This window comes from Pipistrellus kuhlii, unplaced genomic scaffold (assembly GCF_014108245.1).
Source record: "Pipistrellus kuhlii isolate mPipKuh1 unplaced genomic scaffold, mPipKuh1.p scaffold_m20_p_3, whole genome shotgun sequence".
Lineage (NCBI taxonomy): Eukaryota > Metazoa > Chordata > Mammalia > Chiroptera > Vespertilionidae > Pipistrellus > Pipistrellus kuhlii.
The window spans coordinates 31,467,599-31,488,098 of NW_023425529.1; the positions used below are offsets into that span (position 1 = coordinate 31,467,599).

Here is a 20,500-nt window from a genome sequence, read left to right on the forward strand (position 1 = left end):
AGGCCCAGTGCACAAATTCGTGCACAGGAGGGGTCTGGCCAGCCCACCTCATCAGGGCCGACTGGCCAGGCTGGCCAGGGGGAGGGGCAGCAGGCAGTTGGCCGTCCCTGTCCCCTGGTCAAACTCCTGATTAAACTCCTGGTTGAACTCCAATCAAACTCCTGGTTGAGGGAACAATGTGTATATTAGCCTTTTATTATCTAGGATGACTCCCAACATATGAGTTACTCCACATACAATATATGAGTATCATTTTTTTTCCTATTTCAGATGTTTCCTCTCTGCAGAAATCACTGCAAATGCGATACAATATTATTTCAGAAAACTGTGTGGTCTCACTGAGAAGGTAGACAGAGAGGTGCTGAAATGCTTCCCTCTCTTCATGGCTAATGCAAACACCCCCAACAACACTCTTGCTTCACTGCTGGTTCTTCCTAGGCAGCTAAATGTTCAAAGACAAGACAACAGGGTTATGGGTCAGAGCCACAGCCGATGGAGGTGAGAAAGAAACCACAGGACTGTGACTATGGTCACAATTGGGACAAAATAGGCATAAAGGTATTCTCTCACCCATGGTGCCACCAGGAACCAAATTTCCAGATTATGCACCTGGAAATCATTGTTAATTACCAGCCCACAAGCAAGCTTCAGGGCACCTACATCCTGGTACCAGCTGCAGTTGAATTTAAAAGGATGAGCAAAAGCATAGCATTTCAGAATTTGTATTAAATATTTCCTTACAAAATTCCCACAGACCTCTGAATGCTAAGATCATTATGAAAAACAAAACAAAACAAAACAAAACAAAAAAAACTAAACTAAAAAGAGAACCAAGAGAACCACAAAGAAAAGGGAAATGTATTGTTCAACATCTTAAAAAATACTTTCCTGAGATAGAAATGCAGAACAGAGAAACTTCCAAAGGTTGCCTTAAATTTAATAATAGGACATCATGTCTCCAACTGAGTTTATGGGGTTATAGGAAAAGTTCAGTCATATGGTGTATGGTTGTTTTGGGGGAACCTATACACCCTAAGTAGTATTACCCATAGGTGTCTATACTCCAGCCCACTTATCCAAAACAGCAATCCCGCATCTTTATTCTTACGTCCTTTATCTGCTTTTTATAGAAACACGTCCTCTTTGCCAAAACAATCAAGAATGTAAAAGTCAACAATAGTGATGACATATAACTGATTTGATTCATGCACAGCTTTAACCTACATAATTTTAAACGTCTTAAGCTTTATTTGGACACATGAATCTAAATGTCATAGTTACTAATTGCCTCCACTTTCATTCCCATTGAAGTCATCATGGTCCTAACCAAGCTTAGAAAAATGAATTACTGTGTGGGATCCAACTCCAGGGCCCTGACGCCAGCAGACCCATGAGACTGTGCACACCTAAGCATCCTCAATACAAGAGTCTGGTGTGAAATAGCTCACCCAAAGGGAAGGAGGAACGACAAGGAATTGGCAGGTCCAACTAAAGAAAGAATGGTGTCCCTTTCCAGTGTGAGAGATCCCACATGTGGTGAGAGCTTCTGGAAATCAGAAAGTTGGGGATGGTGGAGCTGTGAGAAGGGCAAGACCAAGTCCCCATCCTCCAACTACTTGGGTGCAATTCCCTAAGGGCCCAACCCCTGAGGTTGGTTGTACACTGTTTTCCACATCATCAGGCAGAACTTTGCAAATCAACTAAGCCATTAATTTAAAATTCAATCAGACCTGTGATTTTAAGAGAAATAGGCAATCTCAAATCCAGTTAGGGGGATGTCCAAATTGGAAGGTCTTGAGGCTGTCACTGTGTATCAAAGGCTTTAAAAAATACATACGTGGACCAAAAATCCCACTTCTAATAATTTCCCATAAGGAAATAACCACAAAAGTATTTAAATATATATACATATTATGTGATATAAGAAATACATATTTTAGTCTTCATCCTAAATCCTGGTCAGAGATTCTATAAAACCTTCATCATTTCCTAAACAATGAAGGTGCTAGAAGCATCCCTTGTTCTAATCTCTGTCCCTGGTTCCTAGCACAGAACTCCAAAATCCCTTATAACTTCCTAAATGATAAGAGCACTAAGAGCATCTTTTGTTGTAATGTTTGGCCTTTGCCCTGATTCCTAAATCCCTTGGAATTCCTTGGGTGATAGAAGTGTCTTTTGTCCTAATGAAGTGACTTTTGGTGGGCTGGCTTCAAGGTGGAGGCTGGTCCCCAGAAAGACCAAACCCTGATTTAGAAGAATGGAAATTTCAGCCCCACCACCAACCTCCAGGGTTGAAAGAGGGGTTGGAGATTGAGTTAATAATTAATCATATCTACATGATGAAACTGCCATAAAAATCCCTAAACTATGGGGTTTAGAGAACTTCCAGTTTGGTGAACACATCCAAGTGACAAGAGGGTTGAACACCCCAACTTGAAGCGGACAGAAGCACTTGTGCTCAGAACCCTCCAGTCTCTTTTCACCTTTATTATATGTATAATTAACAATAAATATATGTGTCTCCCTGAGTTCTGCAAGCCATTATCATAAATTATTTATTGAACCTGAGGCATGGCCTTAGGAACTCCCGATTTGTAGTCAAGTTGGACAAAATATAGGTAATATAGGGATACACTACTTATGATTGACATTTGAAGTGGGAGCAGTCTTATGGGACTGAGCTGTTAACCTGGTGGATCGGATGCTAACTCCAGGCAGACAGTGCCAGAATTAAATTGAAATGTCAGACAACCCAGCTGGTGTCAGAGAAATGGTCAGTTGTTTGGAGTAAACCCACATATCTGGTGTCAGAGGTATTGTGTGTGTAGAGGAGAATACAAAGGAGTATTCTTTTCAATATACAAGGATGCATCTTACTCTGTTATTTATAAAAATGGCTATAAAGAGAAAGCAAGACATCTAGTAAGCCCAATTGCTGATTATTTGACTATTCACACAGATAGGATGCTGTAGAGCATAATTTGGGATTACAAATAACAGCATTGGTTTTAAAAAGCGGACAATATCAGACAATATTTTTCTAATGTGTCCATTATTCAACTGTTTGAAAAGTACAAAAGCATCATTAAAGATAGTGTTATTATTACTACACTAGAGGCCTGATGCACGAAATTTGTGCAAGAGTAGGCCTGCTTTCCCCCCGCTGCTGGCACCGGCTTCCCTCTGGCACCCAGGACTGGGGCTGCCCTCACAACCCTAGCTTCGTCCAGAAAGTCATCTGGAAGAGCAACTGGTCTAATTAGAATATTATGCTTTTATTATTATAGATCACCACACTTTTATGAGGCACATACATTCCTGTGACCTTCTAAAAATGAGGTAAAATGGTAGATATGAATCACCTTTGTGGTCCATATGTATCATATCTGAAAATGTGTAGGTGACATCTGTATAGATTATTATTTCTGGAAATGGGTTAGAACAGAGTGCCTAGTATTTTAAGTGAATTCAATCAGATTCCAAAATATAAAAATAAACTGATGAATGGGGAATCACTGCATTAATAAAGTAAAAGTAGGAGCCTCTCACATGGTACCCAACATTGGTGAATCTCAGCTTTGAGAAATCACCTAGAATCTAGAATTTGTAGAGTTCCTCAAATGTCTAAAAGATGGGGAGTGAACTCTCCAAACTATAGACAAGTGACCATGAAACAAATAGAGAAACAAAACATATCCTATTGTGAGCACTGAGGGGGCGGGGGCGGAATCTCTGATTTGGGGAGCCCATGTGGAATTACACAAAGGAACTTTAACTGATCAAACTCATATTTTAATGGGACAGGGGGCGTGGAAGACACAGCATGTCTTTAACAAAGGCATTTACAAAATCTCTCAGAATCTCCTTGCGTACAAGATGGAATAAGATAGATTTGTAGCTCACATGAAGAGTAATGAATAATAAATCAATGTCTCCTTGGATGGAGACCTCTAATGTATGTCACAGGATTCTGATATAAGCTCTGGTCTGTCCAATATTTTTATCAAAGACGTAAATGAATCTATGGTGTATGCTGACTAAGCTTGCGGGAGGTCTGTAACCGAGCAGGAGAATTGCTGCCCTGGGAAACTGACTGACAGAGATTCACAAGAAGTTTAAATGCCTGAAATTGTTCATTAATTTTAACTCAGAATATGGGTAAGAGTAAAGACCACATTTAGACATAAAAGAGAACAAAATACATGTGATCAGATTAAAACTGTACACATGGTATTGTCCGAGGACTGTTGGTTTGCCCTAAACTCAAAGAGTTATTGTGTCTTGGATATCCAGAAAGACCAATCCAACAACAGACAGACTGGGAACTACATAAGTCAAACTTATTTTTTCATTTCAATTCACTCCAACAGATGTTTATTGAGCACCTACTACATGTCAGGTATGACGTAGGGCCCAGAGATACAAAGAGAAAATGTGGCATTAGCTTCCAACAAGTTAACAGCATAGAAAAAGAAAGAGAGCCGAAACCAGTTTGGCTCAGCGGTAGAGTGTCGGTCTGCGGACTGAAAGGTCCCAGGTTCGATTCAGGTCAAGGGCATATATATACATTGATTGCAGGTACATCCCCGGTAGGCAGTGTGCAAGAGGCAGCTGGTCAATGTTTCTCTCTCATCAACGTTTCTAGCTCTCTATCTCTCTCCCTTCCTCCTCTCTGTAAAATATCAATAAAATATGTTTAAAAAATAAATAAAATAAAAATAAAATAGTGAACCATTTAAAAAAAAAAGAAAAAGAAAGAGAGGCACTTAAACAGATAATTAATGGCTAGCTTAAAAAATTCTAGCAATGGGAGAACTTACCAGGTGCAGAGATAGGGAAAAGGAAGGTTTTCTACCTGTAGGCAGGTGTGGGGAAGTGTCCGATATCCAACGTGAGACAGCAGCCCCTTAGAGTGTTATTTAAATGTGGAAGCACTTTTACAGAGTTCCATGATGCTAAGGGGATGGGAGGATCTCAAAGTAATATCTCAGCAAGGCAGATTTGAGGAAATTGAGATGCTCAGACTAGAGAAAGATGACAGAAATAATACCAAGGTCTCCAAAGGAAAGGGTCTTTTCATATTTATGATTATGTGCCCAGTGTCTAGCACAATGTGTGGTTCATGGTTGTTACACAATAAATAAATGAATGGATGGAAGCATAAGTGAATGAATGAATGAAATACTGAAGCAATGCATTTATCCTAAGTAGCTGCCAAAGTGGAAACTACAATCCAATTACAATGTTCCAGACAGGCTACCCAAGATCTAGGTTTAGCTTGCAAACTGTTTTGTTTCACCTGTATACACTTAAAAAGAAAAATTTTTAAACAGGTGCTTTTCATATAAAAATTTCTAGTTTCTCTTTTATGCTAAGTGAAATAAGTCAGAGAAAGATAAATATCACATTATCTCACTCATTTGCAGAATATAATGAACAACATAAACTGATGAACAAAAACAGATCTAGAGACAGAGAAGCATCAATCAGATGCTCAAACCTCAGAGGGAGGGTAGGAGAGGATGGAGGTAAAAGAGAGAGATCAACCAAAGAACTTGTATGCATGCTTATAAACCTAACCAATGGACACAGACAACAGGGAGGTGAGGGCATGAATCAGGTTTTTTGTGGTTTTTTTTTTGGGGGGGGGATGCAATGGGAGGATAAGGACACATATGTAATACCTTAATCAATAAAGAAAAAAAGTTAAAAACATTTCCAGCTTCTCTTCAAATATTAGAAGACCTGGCAACACTGGACCTATTTGGCTGCAGGGAAATATCTGAATGCCCATTGAGATGGCATGGAAATATTTGGGTGCTCATTTGGATGGCACAAGTACTCATAATTTGCCACAGTGCCTGCCAACTACTGGGAGGCAGACTTCAGTTCAAAGAAAGAATACTTAAAATTTAAAATAGATCCACATAGAAGCATGACAACAGTTCACCTTACACACCATCTAAAAAGAACAGTCTCTCATATTCCACGTCACCCTGAATGTATTCCATTACAGCGTGTACCTGATTTTCTTAAACTCTTTTGTTATATTCTTCAAATATTATAAGCATTTTTCACACATTGCGAGGAATTGATTTCTTTTCATCATTATATCCATCGAACTTAACACACAGTAGAGTCTAAATGAAAGTTTACTAAGTGAACAATAAAACTTACAATAACTGAAAAGTTGGAAAAGATCACCTTTCCCTTCCAATGCTATAATCTCTAATTTTTTATTTGATTTAGCCTTCATTTCTCATTTAAAGCTTGACAAAGCAATGGGAAATAAAATATTTTTCTGACATAATCCAATAATCATGTTTGAGTGGTTGAAAACCTTCCAGATTTTGGCAAATAGAAATGCAAAACATCCCTCCTCCATCTGAACTCCTCTGCCTCCTTGTACAACTGCCCAGAAAGGTTGGGCCATAATGAGCAAACAGCAATCAGAGGGTACCAGGCCTCAGTAAAGGTCACAGGCTCACACAGTTTGGCACCAAGAAGTCTCAGGAGGAGGGGTGGGGAGGGGAGAAGATAAACCTTTGGCTGCTCCATCCCATCTCCTCACACTATCACAACCCAGAGCTCTTTTAGATAAAGCCCATGCCTCTCTTTCAATTTTCTTCTTTGAAAACATAGATCTGGTTTAGAAAAACAAAAACAAGCTGTATCTCGGGAAGAGACTTCTAAGGTACTAGGGACTGTGGTAGGGTCCTTCCTCAGTCAGACAGCTCTACCCTCAGAAACTGTCAGAGGTCTGGAAAGGGCACAAGAGGCCATGCCTCTTCATTGCGATGACTCAGGTCTTCATTTTGGCCCTGAACCTGAAGTTTTTCTGGTTTACAGACCAAGCAACATTTAAGGGGACCATCTACTTCATTCCCTGGGACAACATAATTAATAAGCCACCACCAATGATGCCTGTGGGTCAAAACATTCTGATTTCCACTTGCCCCTGCTGCCTTCACAGTAAATGCAGCTAAGCGCTTGCCTTCTTGGAACTCCAGGGTTCCATCCCTCCCACCGAAACCAGAAAGCCACCTCAAAGGCAGCATCTCCCACATTACACTTCCTTCGCCTTCAGAAAAGAGCCAACACAGAGCGTCTCAAAGCTGCAGATGCTCTCTTACCAGTGCATTTTTCAGTGTCCTGGTGAAGGGAAATCGCCTGGCCTTCTCAGAGAATAAAGTAGAGAAATGGGTGGGAAGTGTTTGAAGGCATCCTAATATTTCTGTATTAAAGAGCTTTTGGGTTTCTTTTTCTACATTATGCTAGAGAGACTTTGGCATCTCAACCTATCCTATATAATAAAGAGCTAATATGCAAATTGTCCCTTCAACTGGGAGTTTGACCAGGGGATGGAGGCAGCTGACCAACCTCTGGCTTCCCCTCTCCCTGGCCTGCTGGATTGGACTTGCTGGTGGGCCAGCGAGTATATGAATTCATGCACCGGGCCTCTAGTTTGAATATAGGTTCCCATTGAGTCTCAGTGGTTCCCAGGATTCTGAATCACTTGTATGGAAGCTATAATTGCTGATTCTCTGATCCCATCTCAATGTATTCTTATCAGGAGATCTAAAATGGGGCCCAGATACCTGCCCCAAGCAACCCAGTGATTCAAGACAGGTGATACTTGGAACAGAGATAGAGGTCTCAAAGCGTAAGGGGAGACTACAGATGGTTACCTTGCTTACCAGAAAAATCCAGTTTTCTCAGGAATAACACAACATACATTCTTTTCCAATAAGAACTACAAATCCAGGAATAGAAAAAAATTAAATGTACCCCTTATCATCTGTTTCTGCTGTCTCAAATGATGGGTTCTCCTAAACTTCCCTGGTGAGTTTCCACAGCTCAATATTACACACACAGTATTTTCTCCTGTCTTCCTCTATTACCATTTTTCTTCTTCCCATCTCTTGCTATCATCACTGCTCTCAAATGCTTGCAAGTGGTTTCTATAGTCCTCTTAGATCATTCAACCAATAAATAACAACATCTGGTTCTTCTCATTTTTCCTCTAAGGCAATCCCTTTGGCCCTTAATCATTTTGGTTGCTCTTCTTCTGCATTTCCCTCAGTACCAGGAATAAATCAGTAAATCATCGTCACCTAATATATCTAAAGAACCAAAGGATGTTTACTGGAAGGTACTGATACAAACAGCAGGGCAGAGGAGAGATTGGTGCTCTGAGACAAAAGCAAAATGCATGATGTTTGTTTGAGCTCAAGACATCACATCTTCACCTCGCTGTGAGGAAGTTATAGGGAGAGAACAGAGGAAGGAGAGTTGGTTGGAGAAGACCATACCCCAATGGGCAGTTATTGTCACTATCTATCTATCTATCTATCTATCTATCTATCTCTATCTATCTATCTATCTATCTATCATCTATCATCTATATACATATATATCCCTCATATGCAAATAGACCAGATGGTCGAACAACCGGTCACTATGACATGTGCTGACAGGCAGGGCACCTGTCACTGTCATCAGGGCAAGCCTCTGGTGGTTACTGAAAATTCTTTGCTCCCATACATGGTGGTCCTGCCGGGCGCTCACACCTGCTGCCAGCATCAGCCCCAATCACACCTGCTGCCAGCACTATAGCCACTGCTCGCTCCCACTGTCAGCGCCTGGCACTGGCCCTGATCACTCGGCACCATCAGCAAGTGTGAGTGGTAGCTGGTGGCTCCAATCACCGCTGAGGGCTTCTCCACCTCCCCCTGCTCCTGAAGGGTGTTTGGGAAAGCAGCCACTGCCAGTGGGGCTGGCACCAACAATACATGGGAGCAGCAGCAGTGGTGGGAGTGGGGCTGCCAGCAGACTGGGGCAGACAGGAGACCAGGGCGCTGTTTGGAAGATGGGCTGAGACCTGCCCCTGTGCCCCCTGCAGCCTCATAGCCCACAGTTCCTTTCAAGGTGCACGAATTCATGCACTGAGCCCCTAGTTACCTCAAAAGTACTCGCATCAAAGAAAGAGTGAGAAAATTGAGGATAGGAAGAGCAGTAACCATATCTAGACAAGTTCCAGAAGAAAATTTTTAAAAACAGAGGGAGCAAATAATGAAAATTAACACATCAACATTAAGTATAATATAGTTAGTTATAACTCTGAGTTGTCAATTTTGAACAAATTTTTTAAGATATGTGTTTGAGGAGTTCCTGTATGTCATGCAATTCTAACACTCACTGCCCAGATGTATGCAGATTTCACAGTTGATGACAAAGTCCTGCACAAGAGTCCTCTCACTTCAGACACCAGATGCAACTTCAGTGGTCCCCAGGCCATCGGCATGTCTGACAAACTGGCCACAAATTTGGTTCCCACAACTCCCTCAGATTCAATAATTTGCAAGAACAACTCACAGAATTAAGGAAAACACTATACTTAGGATTATATAGTGTTATTATAAAAAACACAAATAAAAATCAGTCTAAAGAAAAGACTCATAGGGTGAGGTCTGGGAGAGTCCTAAAGAAAAACATTCCATGTCTTCAGACACATTGCCCTCTCTGCGTACTGATGTAATATATCCAACCAGGAAAGCTCAACCAAGTTTCAATGTTGAGTTTTAAATAAATTTTATTACATAGGCTGATTGACCCATTGGCCATGTGAGTAAACTTAGGCTCCAGCAACCCATTCCCCTCCAGGAGATTAGAAGGTAGGGCTGATGTCATGTGACTCTAAGTTTCAACTCTCAAACACATGATTGGTCTTTCCAGCATGGCCAGCCCCCATTCTGAAACTCTCTGGAAGCCTACCAAGACTTGCCTATTCTTTATTATACACTCAGGGGTAGCCTCAAGGGCCCACCATGAACAATAAATGCTTGCCTATCACTCTGGAAACTCTAATCTGCTTCCGAGGAACCTGGGTCAAAGACCAGGGAAATTCTCTATTGTATATCCAGTGAGAGGAAGTCATAGTTCCTTTGAGAAAGTACTTTTGGTACTTTTGACACAACCGGAAATGATAATTCATGTCAACCTCATTGACTGGGGGGAAAACGACCATTCTTTCTAGACAATAGGACATGACGAGGATGACCATTAGTCCCCTGAGAGCAGGGCATGAAAAACAGAGCATGGAAAGAACTCAGTGTAACTCTGGGGTTTGCCTCAGAAGGTATAACTGCTGTGTCCAGCCTAAACTTCAGGGCAAGCATCCAACTACCATCACACTTCAGTATGCCAGGCAAGAGAAGTCTGATCCAAAAGTGCTAAAGACCCTCCTTCTCGAATGTCACATTCACAACAGATTAGAATAGAGAGCCACACTGCCCTGTTCAGAATCAAATCTTCACCACCTGGTAAGCAGACCCCACTGGAACCACCTGTGGTTCCTTTCCCTTTGACAGAGGATGATAAATAACGTAAATAAGCCACGAAATAAGTCAAGCAGACTTTTTCCTCTACATTAAAAAGGTGTAGCCCTACCTAAATATTTACCTGAGGAAGTCAAGTATTCACGAAAATTATGAATTTATTCTTTTTACAGTAACTTATTGGACCCCTACTTTGCATGCCAGACACCATTCTGGGTGCTAAAGATACAGTGGTTGGAGCTTAGAGATTAAAACTAACAATAAATATATGATGCCAGGTAGCAGTGAAGGCTATTAAGTAAGACAAAGAGGGTAAGGCTGAAACTTGGAGGAATGAATGTCTGCTGTTTTAGATCAGTAGCTAGAGAAGGGCTCTGTGATGAAGTGACATTTGAGAAGATGCTAAAGGTGGCGTGAGAGAAACACTGCAGAGGTCTGGGGAAGGCAGTCCAGGAAGAAGACTCCAGGGCAAAGGTCTAGTAGCAGCAGGGTGGGCCCATGTAAGGAACAGTAATGCTATTCATAGAATGTTGATGTAGACAGAATGAGGTTGCTAGACGAGAGGTCAGAGAGGTGGCCAGGGGTCAGATCTAAGAGGGCCTAGCAGAACAGCAACCATTGTTATTTGGAAAAGGAACACTGCCATTATTTTGTACTGATCAAACATTACCTCTTTTGTAAGTAAAATATAATGACCACATATTCAAAGTTAGGAAAAATATGAATGTAGCTCCAAAGGAAGATAGAAAAGACAGTTGTTGAATGGGGGGGGGGGGGGGGGGGGGGCTGCTTTAGAAGATATTCTCCAGGCCTTCATTCGGAAATTCACCTATAAGCTGAAACCCGTTTGGCTCAATGGATAGAGCATCGGCTTGGGGACTGAAGGATCCCAGGTTCGATTCCGGTCAAGGGCATGTACCTTGGTTGTGGGCATATCCCCAGTAGGGGGTGTGCAAGAGGAAGCTGATCGATGATTCTCTCTCATCGATGTTTCTAACTCTCTATCTCTCTCCCTTCCTCTCTGTACAAAATCAATAAAATATATATATTTTTAAAAATTCACCTACAAAAACACTCAGGAATTACCCTAGCTGGTTTTGCTCAGTGAATAGAACAGAACATCAGTCTCAATCCCCAGTAGAGGGCGTGCAGGAGGCAGCTGATCAATGATTCTCTCTCATTGATTTTTCTATCTTTCTCTCTTCCCTTCCTCTTTGAAATCAATTAAAATATATTTAGAAAAAGAAACAGAAAGGGTTGTCAGACAACCAAGACATGAAAAACAAAAACAAAAACCTAGCCTTTAAAATAAACAACAATCCTCAGGAATCAAAAATGTATTCCTCGCACACTAGCCAGTTTTGCTCAGTGGATAGATCTACAGCCCTGAACTGAAGGGCCCCCAGGTTTGATTCCAGTCAAGGGCACGTACCTCAGTTGCAGGCTCAGTCCCCAGCTCTGGTAGGGGCACATGTAGGAGGCAACTAATTGGTGTATCTCTCTTACATAGATATTTTTGTCTCTCTCATATCCATGTTTCTTTCTCTATGTCTCTCCCTCTCACTTCCACTCTTTCTCTTTCAAAAAAAAAAAAAAAAAGTCAATAGAAAAATATTTTATTTTCCATCCCTCCTATACTACTAGACTGTAGTGTGAAGCCTATTTTACATCTAAAGCATGTGCTCATAGGCAATGATCAATCTCCTCCCACTCCTGAGATTTCTACAATAAACTTAGTTCAGCATGAAATTTTCAGAAGCCATTTTTTAAATTTTTGTCTCTATAAAACCTTTTTTGCCTCCAATCATATTTCCTTGGCCATATCCACCATGGAACATCCTAGACAATCTAATCAAGCATCCTAAATAATTTTTATTTCTCTCCTATCACAGACCTAGAAAGCAAACTTACCAGTCTTATAGCAGTAACCTATCTCAAAATGAATCCCCATACAGGTCAAATCAAAAGGAAATGGGCCAAAAGGAACATGCCTACATTTCTTTTTGGTATTGAGCCTAGAGGATAAAGCTTGTTTTCATGATTGCCATAACATTTGTGACTAAAAGATGCAAACCGATGCAAAAACAACTCTCCAGATGCAAACATGAAAATGCTGTAAATCCTTACAGCTGCACATATTAAGATATTCTATTTTTTAACTCTGACATTTTAAACCACCCACTTCCACTCTTATGGCTTATATTTCCATCTGAAGCCTTCAATAAGATAAAATTTTACAGCAAGCTAGTAGAACACTATGATCTAATAACCTAAACACACAGAGAGAATGAGTTTACGGTCCTTTAATTTGCCTTCAGTCCCCCATCTTTAAAACGAAAAAAACCATTGGTTTCTTCTTGTTGAGGAAGCTTTGGTTGCTTCCTGATATTGAATGGCACTGCCAACCAGCCAGCAGGAGCTTCTTTTCAAGAGCAAGGGGCTAGCTCCTTTTAAGTCAATCAGGGCCATTTTTCAAGGGGAGGTTGGAGGGGCTCTGTGTCAATGCAGTGTCTGGCCCTGCCAAGGCATTAGGAGTAAGTTAATTAAATGCTGGGCCAATTATATCAGGCTAATTGTTAAGTTGATAATTTTGTATGGCCTGTGGATGATGTTATAAATATCCAAATGGCCCTTGGCAGAAAAAAGTTTTCCCCACGCCTGATATAAAGAGTGACATAATGCATTTCTTCTGATTCCAGTGTTAAAACCAGGTCATGGCCACTGAAGGATAAAGAAGCAAAATAAAAAAAGATTACTGCTGCAGATTAGTTTTCACAGATGTTTTGACTTTGGTCTACAATGGTCCAAAAATATTCCTATGTGCCCTTGGAAATGATCTTATCAAAAGACTGAATGGAAAATGTGACCAGAAACAGAAACTCATTAGAATTCTGAATTCACTTGAAGGAGCCAAAAAGATGAGCATTTGTATCAGTTAAGGTTTGACCAGAGAAGTGGAACCACCAGAAATGACAGAGCAGAAGGGATTTACTATAGAAATTTGACCTTTTACAATGTGGAAGCTGGTTCGATGGCCTCTGAAAGGCGGCTGCTTCTGTGTCTATAAGAGAAATGGAAAGACAGTAGGCATTTGGGAAGGGAGGATGGATGCACTTGAAGTAAGGGAAAGGGAGGGTGAGCTGGAACCCGTGAACATAAGCTGGAATATACTTCCACTTCTCTCAACCTCTGAGACTCTAACTTTAATGATGCAAATGGCTTGCAAACAGATTAATACCCTTCCCCTCAGATGTACACTCACCTGCACCAGGATTCCCAGTAAAGGAGATCTGGAGCATTCTGGAGGAGCTGTGGACCTAGCCATAACTGCTCACACCAGCTGCAGAATATCCAGAGTGTCTTAAGGCTGCAGTAGCACTGAAACCTACACCAACCTTCTGAATGGAAACATGGCCATTTCACTTTCACTTTCTAAATCTCTAACCCAGTAGAATACAGGAAAGGAATCTAGTTCCAGTTTAGCTAAAACAAAGCCACCACATCTTGATAAGCTGCCTGTTTTCCATTGTGCCCTGCCCTGCAGACTGGTAAAAAAAAAAAAAAAAAAAAAAAAAAGATACTCTGATAAACTAACTTCTTCATTTCAAATTCAGCCCATTTCTTTTTTGAAAAAAAACTGCCAATAGTATCTTTATATACAAACAAGCATCTTTGTAGTGACAAGCATTATGCCTCTTTATTTATTGTTTATTCTTATGGGAATTTCCAGCTTTCCATATGTGTAACATTGACTTATTGAATCAAAGAAAATATAGTACTTTTAATTAAAAAAAAAAAAAGGTTTGAATTTTGCACTAGGAAAGACCCTGTGAAGAGGATGAAAAGACAATCTATAGAGTGGAAGGAAATATCATAACTGCCAGAGGACTTGTACCTATACTATATTAAAAACATGTGAACCATGTCACTAGTTCACCAAGATGGGTTCATCATACACAAATCAAGTAAGGTGATACACCACATTAACAAACAATAAAAATCACATGCTCATCATATGTAGGTGCAGAATAAAAGACAAAATTCAACACCCTTTCATGACAAAAAAAACTTTCAACAACTAAGTTTTTAAAGAATTTACCTCAACATAATAAAGAACATTTAGAAAAGCTCACAGCTTATCATACTCATTAGTGGAAAACTGAAAGCTTTTCCTCTAAGATCAAGAACAAGGCAAGAATGCCCACTCTGTCCCTCACTTGATAAGGAGCCATGGGTCAGACTGCTGGACCTCAAAGGGAGGGTGGGGATAAAAGGGAGAGATCAACCAAAGGATTTGTGAGCCTACATATGAGCCTAACCAGTGATCAAGGACAATAGGGAGATAGGGGCATGAGTAGGGAGTGGGGGATTGGAATGGGGAGTTGAGAACAAATATGTGATACCTTAATCAATAAAGAAATTAAAAAAGAATGCCACTGTGTCACTTCTATTTATCATAGTACTTCTAGTCCTAACCAGAGCAATGGGCAAGAAAAAAAGAAAGGAAAGCACCTAAGTCAGGAAGGAAGAAGTAAATTTATGTCTGTTTACAGATAGTATAATCTTATATGGAGAAAATTCTAAAGCCTCACCAAAAAGTAATTAGAAATAATATATGAATTCAGTTGCAGGATATAAATTCAAATTTAAAAAATCAGCTTCACCCCGGCTGGTGTGGTTCATTTGGTTGAGCATTGTCCTGGGCATCCAAAGGTTGCTGGTTTGATTCCTGGTCAGGATACATGCCCAGGTTGCAGATTCTGTATTTGATATCTAGTAGGGGACATGCAGGAGGCAACCAATCAATGTTTAGCTTTCACATAGATGTTTTTCTCTCTGTCTCCTCCTCTTCCTTTCTCTATCTCCAAAAACAATAAAAACATACTTTAAAAAAGAAAACAATTCCATTTACTATAGTATCAAAAAGAATAACATATACATAAAAATAAACTTAGCCAGAGAAGTGAAAAACCTGTACACTTAAAACCACAAATCATTGATGAAAAAAAATTAAAGAATACATAAATAGATGGAAAGACATCACACTTTCATGGATGGGAAGACTTAATATTGTTAAAATGCCCATACTACCCAAAGCCATCTATAGATTCAATGTAATCCTTATCAAAATCCCAGTAGCTTTTTTTACAAAAATTGAAAAAAAAATTATGAATTTCATACTGAACCACAAAGATACTGAATATACAAAGGAGAACAATGCTGAAGGCATCACACTTCCTGATTTCAAAATATACTTCAAAGCTACAATAATTAAAACAGTGTGGTACTTGCATAAAAACAGACACATAGACCAAAGAAAAAGAACAGAGAGCCCAATAATCAACCCATGCCTATAGGATCAAATGATCTTCAACAAGGGTGCCAAGAATACACAATGGAGAATGTCTTTTTAAAAACTGAACTGGGAGCTGAAACTGGTTTGGCTCAGTGGATAGAGCGTCGGCCTGTGGACTGAAAGATCCCAGGTTCCATTCCAGTCAAGGGCATGTACTTTGGTTGCGGGCACATCCCCAGTAGGGGGGTGTGCAATAGGCAGCTGATCAATGATTCTCTCTCATTGATGTTTCTAACTCTCTATCCCTCTCTCTTCCTCTCTGTAAAAAATTAATAAAATATATTTTTAAAAAATAATAATGCATTCATTAAAAAAAAACGAACTGGGAAAACTGAATGTCTTTATGGAAAAGAATAAAATTGGACCCATATCTTACACCACACATAAAAATCAACTCAAAATGTATTAAAAATTTAAATGTAAGCCCTGGAATTGTGAAACTCCTGGAAGAAAATCATAGGGGAAAACTTCAAAATATTAGATTTGGCAATGGTTTTTTATATATGCCATCAAAAACACCAGCAATCAAAGCAAAATTAGACAAATGAGACTACACCAAACTAAAAAAGCCTCTGCATACCACAAGAAACAACCCACAGAATGAAAAGGCAACCTAGGGGATAGGAGAAAAAATATTTGTAAGCCATATATCTGTTATGTTATTAATATATAAGAAACTCTTATAATTCAAAGCAAGAACAAAAAACAAATAATCTGATTTAAAAATGGGTGGACATAGATATTTCTCCAAAGAACACATACAAATGGCCAACAGATATATGAAAAAATGCTAAACATCACGAATTATCAGAATTTAATTATGCAAATCAGAACCACAATGAGATATACCTCACAGCTGTTAGGGTGGAGGGAAAAAGTGTTAGCAAAGATGGGGAGAAATTGGAACCCTATACACCAAGCAAGTTAAAGTCAAAAGCTAACACGGGCCAAATAAATGAGGCATGGGGCCGGTGAGTTTGACATGCTTGCTGTGCACTATTGGTAGGTATGCAAAATGGCACAGCCACTATAGAAAACAGAAGTTTTTTAAAAATACAATTATGATATGACCCAGCAATCCTACTTCTGAGTCTATATCCAAAGGTATTGAAGTCAGGGTCTTAAAGAGATATCTGCACTTCCATGTTCATTGCAGCATTATTCACAATAATCAAGATATGGAAACAACTGAAGTGTCCAATATCAAATGAGTGGATAAAGAAAAGTGGAGTGTGCATACAATGGATTATTCAGCCTTTAAAAAGCAGAAGGAAATTCTGCCATCTGTCACAACATAAATGAACCTGGAGGACATTATGCTAAGTAAAATCTCCCATTTGCAGATGTCCACTTAAGCAGTGTCTGAAATAATCTAACTTACTGAAACAGCTTGGAAAATAGTGGTTGCCAAAAGTAGGGTTGGGAGAGACAGCAGTTGCTGTTCAACAGGTGCATAGTTTCAATTACTCAAGAGAAGTCTAAGTGTTAGCGATCTACTGCACATTGTGCCTACAGTTAACAATGCTGTGTTGTACACTTAAAAGCTTAAGGTGGTAGATTTCATATTAAGTGTTCTTACCACAATAAAAATAAATAAGTAAATAAATAAAATTCATACAATGGTTTTAAATTCTCAAAGATCTTTGTCCACACAGGCCTAACTTAGATACAATTAAAGTAGTTTGAACATATGTACAAGGCCACTTGATGTTTTTACCAACTACCTAAAATAAAAATCATAACGGCCAATGATTGGTTCACACTGAATAGCTTAATAAGTGTGATTTTTGTGCCCTTCCTTGCAACAATCTTTAGAGCTGTGTGGGTCTAGCCTGGTTTATGTCATCCTTTATACATGCCTGGTTTTAGGCTATTGAATCAGTCTCACCTCAGATGACTGAAAAGGAAATCCGGGTCTTATTTATTTATTTATTTATTTATTTATTTAAGTCTGTTATTATTGATTTTAGAAAGAGAGGAAGGGAGAAGTATAGAGATAGAAACAACAATGAGAGGGAATCATTGATCTGTGGCCTGCTGCACACCCCTTCCTGGGGATCAGGCCCACAACCTGGGCATGTGCCCTGACTGGGAATTGAATCAGTGACCTCTGGGTTCTTGGATCCACAGCCAACCCCTGAGCCACACTGGCCAGGCTCCAGGTCTTATTTAAATCAACACCTATGAGTACAGAAAGTTTAGTTCACTTTCTGTTTCTGAAGAGGCACCCATCCTTTTCCAACTAGTGTTTGCACCCCAGATTTGCAACTCAATCTTCTCCAAAGAATTGTTTTTAAAAGGATGCATTGCATAGCCAGTGAGTTTCCCTACACAAAGAGCAATGCACCTTAGACACCAAGCTGCTTTTTATAACTGTGATTCCAAGAGATGCTCTCTGCCCACCCCACCCCACCCTCAACACTCCTCCCTTGCCCCTGTTCTGCCATATCCCTACCAACTTTCCTCTTCCTCAAAGGCCTTGCTTCATGGTCTACTCCATTCCTACACTCCACTCTTCTACACCTGCCATCTTCTGCATGAATTAAAATAAATTATAAATAAATAAATAAATAAATAAATAAATAAATAAGACCTTTTTTACAAAGTCAAGAAGTGAAAACACTCTTCCTCACCCTCCACCAAACTGGGCAGAAACATTTGGCACTGACCTTTTTAAAATGGAAAATGCTCAAACTAGGGACCTGGATGGTCTCCATGGCAGTTGTAAGCCCCACACACCTCATGCTGAGCGCTTCCACACCTTAAATTAACCATCAGCCCTCAGTGTCATGGATTAAAAACCAGTTCAGTCTGGAAGTTAACCATTTATATTTGTGCCATCTTAGCGGATTTTAAACAAACACTGAGAAAACTGAAACTACTGAGCAGCTCTAGCTGGAGGCCAGGGTGAGGTCTCTTGACAGGTGTCTGATGACTTAGAAAAGGAAGCCATAGCAATTGGCAACAATTCACGGGCTTTTGATTTTCAGCTGGAATCCAAAACCACTTTCCAAGAGGACAAATGTTTATAAGATATTCTCCTCAGAGGCAAATGTGCAATTTCCTCAAACCCCTCCCCCCTTAAAACATTAAACTTTCAATGGAAATAATTAAGCCAGAAGCCCATGGGTTGTTGCCAATTGCTAGGGTTTCCTTTTCTAAGTCTTCAGAGACACCTGTCAGGAGACCCTGCAGATTGGATCCCATCTCAAATAATCGTTTCCATAAAGACGGGTTCAGATTACACCCGTTGGAAAAGGCTCAGAACGCTAATGGTACAGAACCAACCTTTATTTCAACAGTTTTATCCGACACATCCCCAGCTTCAGTGCTGAGTCAAATTAGAAGCGGTTGAGTCAAGCTCGTGATGTATGAAATAGCACTTCCCTCACATCAGCCCTTCGCCCCATCTGAAGCTAGGTCTCTTTTAAATTCAAGAAAATATCAAAAAACAAAAAAAAACAAAAACAAAAACAAAAAAAAACAAAAACTGGCGTTCCCTCGGGTCCCTTTGCACGTTATTCACACCAGAAATGCTGAATCATGACTCCGAGGTTGTAAAAAAGAAAAACTACTTCGACTGGGACGCCAGGATCCTCAGAGGCTCCCAGGCTTCTGCATTCCTTTGCTTTGCACCTTTCCAAGTCTGAATCAGGGTTCTCTCCGCAGGCTGGAGGGGTTCCGGGAGCAGCCAAGGCTGCGGGTAGTGGAAAGATCGTCTCCTCTGCCCACTCCCCTGCTCCTTCCCAAAACTCAGGCAGCCCTACAATTCAAGGATCCTGCCTCATCTCCTGGGAAAGCGACCCCTAAGCGACTGATCACAGTCCCCATCGGCAAAGCTGCCTAATGCCTCTGAGACATCCCCAACTTGGAAGCATCACCACAGCCACTCATTCGGAACTCCTTGGGCCCGCAGTGGTCTCACTTGACCACGTTCCAGCAGCAGTGGGGTGGGGGGTGGGGGTGCGGAGACAGCTCCCCCAGCCCCTCTCCCAGTCTTGTTCCCATAGACTAACCCGCCCGGAGCGCAGAGTCTTTGAGAAACTCCATCTCAACTCCCCAGCCCGCGCCTCCCTCCCGAGCCGCCCGGGAGCCCAGAGAAGCGGGACCGCAGTCGACAGAGCAGCGTGGCCTGGAGCGTCTGGAGAGGAGCGAGGCACGGATGGGGAAGGGCAAAAGCAAGAAAAAGAAACGCCCACCAAACCAGTCCCGCAACTTCTGGGCAAGTGGAGAGATTTGAAACCGCGCTGCGGGCGCGAGGCGGGGACTCACTTGAAGGTGAGGACGCAGAGCGGCCGGTAGGACTTGTGGCTGGTGTTCTCAGCCATGCCCTTGCCCCAGAAGTCGTTGGCGAAGATGCCCCAACGGAGCGGGGTGCCGGGCCGCAGGTCGGGGTTGTTCACGATCGCCCACACATCGTCGTGCACGAACTCGCCCTGCAGGGAGCGGCCGTAGCACAGGCAGCTCGCCCCGGCCAGCAGCGCCGCCGCCCCGGCCGGCGCGAGTCCGCAGTCCCGCTGCCGCCGCCGCCGGGAGGGCGCGCGGTCCCCGCCGCCGCCGCCGCCGCCGCCTCGGGCAGAGCCGGTCACCACCATCGCGCCGCCACCGCTGCTGCCCTGGCCTCTGCCGGGCGTCTGGCATCCTCCCCGGCCGGGGCCCCGGCGGCGCGCAGCGGCTGCCTGGAGGTGGGCTCGGGCATGGTGCGGCGGGCGCTGGACCTGCCGCCGCCGCCTGCGCCTCCGAGTTGGCCCAGCTGCAAATAAACAGCGGTCCCCCCGCCTCCCCGGGCCATCGCCACCTCCTCCTC

The 20,500-nt window shown here is 41.6% G+C and overlaps 1 protein-coding gene across 1 annotated transcript in view; it reads right to left on the reverse strand.

The window, feature by feature from the left end:
* TMTC1 (transmembrane O-mannosyltransferase targeting cadherins 1) overlaps positions 1-20,500 on the reverse strand; it is a 226,651-nt gene extending 206,151 nt beyond the window's left edge. The window contains exon 1 of the mRNA XM_036456258.2: positions 19,966-20,500. Within this exon, the coding sequence (XP_036312151.1) occupies positions 19,966-20,288 (323 nt within the window). The 5' untranslated portion in view covers positions 20,289-20,500. The remainder of the gene's footprint in view (positions 1-19,965) is intronic.